Below are 5102 nucleotides of genomic sequence, written 5' to 3'. Positions count from 1 at the left end.
TATCTATCTGTATCTTACCTTGAACAGAGCCTATCTATCTGTATCTTTCCTTGAACAGAGCCTATCTATCTGTATCTTACCTTGAACAGACCTATCTATCTGTATCTTACCTTGAACAGACCTATCTATCTGCATCTTACCTTTATCGGACCTATCTATCTGTATCTTACCTTTATCGGACCTATCTATCTGTATCTTACCTTTATCGGACCTATCTATCTGTATCTTACCTTGAACAGACCTATCTATCTGTATCTTACCTTGAACAGACCTATCTATCTGCATCTTACCTTTAACGGATCTATCTATCTGTATCTTACCTTGAACAGACCTATCTATCTGCATCTTACCTTTAACGTATATATCTGTATCATACCTTTAACGGATCTATCTATCTGCATCTTACCTTTAACGTATATATCTGCATCTTACCTTTAACGTATATATCTGTATCTTACCTTTAACGGATCTATCTATCTGTATCTTACCTTGAACAGACCTATCTATCTGCATCTTACCTTTAACGTATATATCTGTATCTTACCTTTATCGGACCTATCTATCTCTAACAGTTTAGATTTCTAAAAAAATTTTCATCAGTCAGTGTGTGCAGTACTTCTTTAAGGCCTAGTTTCTAAAATTTAGTAGACTTTATATATATATAATTTGAATTAACTACCCCACGGTATTTTTGTCTATTAACACAGAAAAATGATGTAAAGTAGGCACGAGATACTCGATTCTAGTAAAATCAATATTAAAACATTTATTGATTTGTCGTCCTACCTACCTGATTAAACCCGATGTAATTTTAACAGTACTTTACCAATTAATTATTAAGATAACTGCTAACTAATCTTGGCTATGATCTATTGTTTATCAGTAAGTCTGTCACTTACGGATACAGTGCATATTTTGTTTTTATGACGAAGCTATTATGGCTATCTACCGCCTTCCCTCGGTTTGAACTACTGACAGTCAGCACAACCCTACCGGCCACGCTAATGGATTGACTGTCACTCTTATAACTCACCCGCTTAACGCGCGAGGAATGTTTTGTGGCATCACAAGGATTCGAACCCATCTAGCTAGCTAGCTCCGACATACAGAGCGTTAGCCAAGGGCCAGTCCGCGCCCCTAAGCGCAGGCACATCGATGCCTAGTTTTGCGTTGAATCACACAATAAAACGTAATTTCAATAAAAATATTAGAATTTCGAAAATAATATCCCCCCCCCATAAAATTACAAATAAAGTTCATTATACGTATCTACGCTTTAGTCAGATTTCAGAGAACCTTATCTTCAGACATCTAGTGGTCAGTGTTAAACACGCGTGCGTGTTATATTCGCCAAATTTCTACCTCTACACACCTGTGTGAGTCCTTAGGTGTCTACTCAGGAGAGATGGTCGGTCGAATGATTTCCCACAATATTCACATGGTAAAAGGGTTCGATCCCGTTGTTTTTTGATTGGCCTGAAGTCGACTAGTGACTGGAAACACATAAACTTAATAATTTTATGAACAGTATGAGATACAATCTTTATACCTAATTCTATGTAACGATTTTAGTTATATTTTTATATTAAATCTGTGAAAGAATTTAAACTGAACGCACTACACTAGTTCTGCTCAACAATATGAGATATACCTTCTATAGTATACCTGTGCAACAATAGAGATATAACTTCTATAGTATACATGTGCAACAATAGAGATATAACTTCTATAGTATACATGTGCAACAATAGAGATATAACTTCTGTAGTATACATGTGCAACAATAGAGATATAACTTCTGTAGTATACATGTGCAACAATAGAGATATAACTTATATAGTATACCTGTGCAACAATATGAGATATACCTCCTATAGTAAATCTGTGCAACAATTTGAGATACCATCTGTAGTAAATCTGTGCCACAATATGAGATATACCATCTGTAGTAAATCTGTGACACAATATGAGATATACCTTCTATAGTAAATCTGTGCCACAATATGAGATATACCTTCTATAGTAAATCTGTGCAACAATTTGAGATATACCATCTGTAGTAAATCTGTGCCACAATATGAGATATACCATCTGTAGTAAATCTGTGCCACAATATGAGATATACCTTCTATTATAAATCTGTGCAACAATTTGAGACATACCATCTGTAGTAAATCTGTGCCACAATATGAGATATACCTTCTATAGTAAATCTGTGCCACAATATGAGATATACCTTCTATAGTAAATCTGTGCAACAATTTGAGATAAAACATCTGTAGTAAATCTGTGCCACAATATGAGATATACCTTCTATAGTAAATCTGTGCAACAATTTGAGATATACCATCTGTAGTAAATCTGTGCCACAATATGAGATATATCTTCTATAGTAAATCTGTGCAACAATTTGGGATATACCTTCTATAGTAAATCTGTGCAACAATTTGAGATATACCATCAATAGCAGATCTGTGCAACAGTTTGAGATAAACACGTTACGTATTTCTGTATAACAAGTACTAAATCTACCAGCGTGTAAACGTGTAGTTTATGACAGTATTTATCTACATATATGAATATATAATAATTCAGGGCAGTTGTTTTGTAATCGTTAGTTACGATTACTTTCGTTAAGTTGGGAAGAATATGTCAAACTTATGATAGTTGGTGAGTTAAATATAATTTACCGAGATTGACATTGTGTCATATTTGGGGCACATGTGTGTTTATTTGCTTGAAAATGTGAGGTATATGTCTATTATTTGTAAGAGGACGCGAAACGTTTTTTTTTTAGCTTTTCGAGAAAAAGGAGAAATTTTGGGCCAAACATGGTAGCTTCAACTTTATTAGGGATTAATATCCATATTGTTTTAATGTATACATGTTTATTGTTAAGCTCTATCCACCACGAGTACTGAAACCTGATTTTCAGCATTATGTAAGCCCTCAACCATACCGTTAAGCCACCGTAAGGCCTAAAATCATGTTTAGATTATTGGAATAACTATTGAGTACAAAGGCCGTATGGCCCCGTCCCACCAAACATGCTCGCCCTTTCAGCAGTGGGAGCGTTAAAATGTGACGGTCAATCCCAATATTCGTTGGTAAAAGAGTAGCCTAAGAGTTGGCGGTGGGTACTGATGACTAGCTGCCTTCCCTCTAGTCTTTTACTGCTAAATTAGGGACGGTTAGCGCAGATAGCCCTCGTGTAACTTTGCGCGAAATTCAAACCAAACTAAACGCCGTATAGATTTTTTGGATTTACTGCAACGTATCTAATACATATATTATATCTTAAGTTCACTTACCCCATTTTCAGATTTAACAATAAATGTTCTCGTACCCGCATCACCTTGATCAAACGCGCTAATCTTTGCTATTGTGGATATTATATATTGTTAGAAAACGCGCCGCGAAAAGTTCCACTGGTGCTTTCCTATTGGCTTAAATGTTCTACTAGTGCTTTCCTATTGGCTGAAATGATTCTCTGGTTCCGCTGCGAAAAGTTCCACTGGTGCTTTCCTATTGGCTTAAATGTTCTACTAGTGCTTTCCTATTGGCTGAAATGATTCTCTGGTTCCGCTGCGAAAAGTTCCACTGGTGCTTTCCTATTGGCTTAAATGTTCTATTAGTGCTTTCCTATTGGCTGAAATGATTCTCTGGTTCTTTCCTATTTGTTCAAATTATCGGTGTTCATAAAAACAATACATTTTGATAGCGATCGTTTGAACCATAAATAATTTGACGAAACGTGTTTTCATTTATCAAATATTGTTTGTGAAAAAAATGTTTTTATTCAAGTAATGTAATTTTGGAGTTTTTTTTTTTTGTAACATCAGAGATTAGTAAGAACAAGATGGAACATGCAAGTCTTTGGGCTTTACTTGTATCGATAAACTTGTGTATATCTTATCAAAAATAAAGAAAGTGATCAGAAATCATGAACATCGACAAGATGTCTGACTAGAAAGTCTTGTGAACCAAACTTGTTTTAAAGCTCAAAGCCATATACTGGGGCTATCTGCGCTCTACCCACCACGAGGAATGGAACATCGGATTTTAGCGTTGCAAGTACTTAAACGGTCCGTTTAGCAACCGTGGGACCTGTTACAGTACTTATAAAACTTGCCAAAAAAAGATGAAAATAAAATGTGATCCATTTAGTTTATTTTCTCTTTTAATATTGTCGTAAATAATAGAATCACAAACCAAATGGTAACTAGGCATAAAATATGTATAATCACTAAACCAAATGGTAACTAGGCATAAAATATGTATAATCACAAACCAAATGGTAACTAGGCATAAAATATGTATAATCACTAAACCAAATGGTAACTAGGCATAAAATATGTGTAATCACAACCCAAATGGTAACTAGGTATAAAATATGTATAATCACAAACCAAATGGTAGCTAGGTATAAAATATGTGTAATCACAACCCAAATGGTAACTAGGTATAAAATATGTATAATCACAAACCAAATGGTAACTAGGCATAAAATATGTATAATCATAAACCAAATGGTAACTAGGCATAAAATATGTATAATCACAACCCAAATGGTAACTAGGTATAAAGTATGGATAATCACTAACCAAATGGTAACTAGGCATAAAATATGTTAATTAAAATACTTTCGCTCTTACCTGACAAAAGACGCTCCTGTTTCTGGAAGAAGTAGTCTCTGGAGATTTCTGTAAACTTGACAGAGACCTTCTACTTAAATCATGAGGTTTTTCTAAATCAGTGACAACTTCTACAGACGGTGATGACACTAAAGACTTGGACAAATCCAAAGGGCTATCTACAAAGAAACAGATACATTAATACACAAAAAACAGGTGTGGTCACAAATGCACACGATAAATAAACATTGGAACCTCAAAACCTAAAACAGACATTAGAAAATTACCATACAACGAATTCTGTAAATAAATAAAAATCAGAATCCTCAAAACTTAAAACAAATGTGGTTAGGGGGCGCTCGACCCACAATCTGCGGGGTCGAATCCCCGTCACACCAAACATGCTCGCCCTTTCAGCCGTGGGGGCGTTATAATGTGACGGTCAATCCCAGTATTCGTTGGTAAAAG

At 35.1% G+C, this 5102-nt stretch overlaps 1 protein-coding gene across 1 annotated transcript in view; it reads right to left on the bottom strand.

Moving 5' to 3' along the window:
* The window catches only part of LOC106474370 (zinc finger protein 391-like), a 30161-nt gene that overhangs the window by 13549 nt on the left and 11510 nt on the right, over positions 1 to 5102 (bottom strand). Inside the window, exons 3-4 of the mRNA XM_013935061.2 lie at positions 4656 to 4813; positions 1373 to 1493 (exon numbers count right to left, since the gene is read on the bottom strand). Coding sequence (XP_013790515.1) covers positions 1373 to 1493; positions 4656 to 4813 — 279 coding nt within the window. The remainder of the gene's footprint in view (positions 1 to 1372; positions 1494 to 4655; positions 4814 to 5102) is intronic.

This window comes from Limulus polyphemus, unplaced genomic scaffold (genome assembly GCF_000517525.1).
Source record: "Limulus polyphemus unplaced genomic scaffold, Limulus_polyphemus-2.1.2 Scaffold7129, whole genome shotgun sequence".
NCBI classification, from domain to species: domain Eukaryota; kingdom Metazoa; phylum Arthropoda; class Merostomata; order Xiphosura; family Limulidae; genus Limulus; species Limulus polyphemus.
Note: the sequence above shows the minus strand (reverse complement) of the source record. Positions and strands in the feature narration are given on the sequence as shown.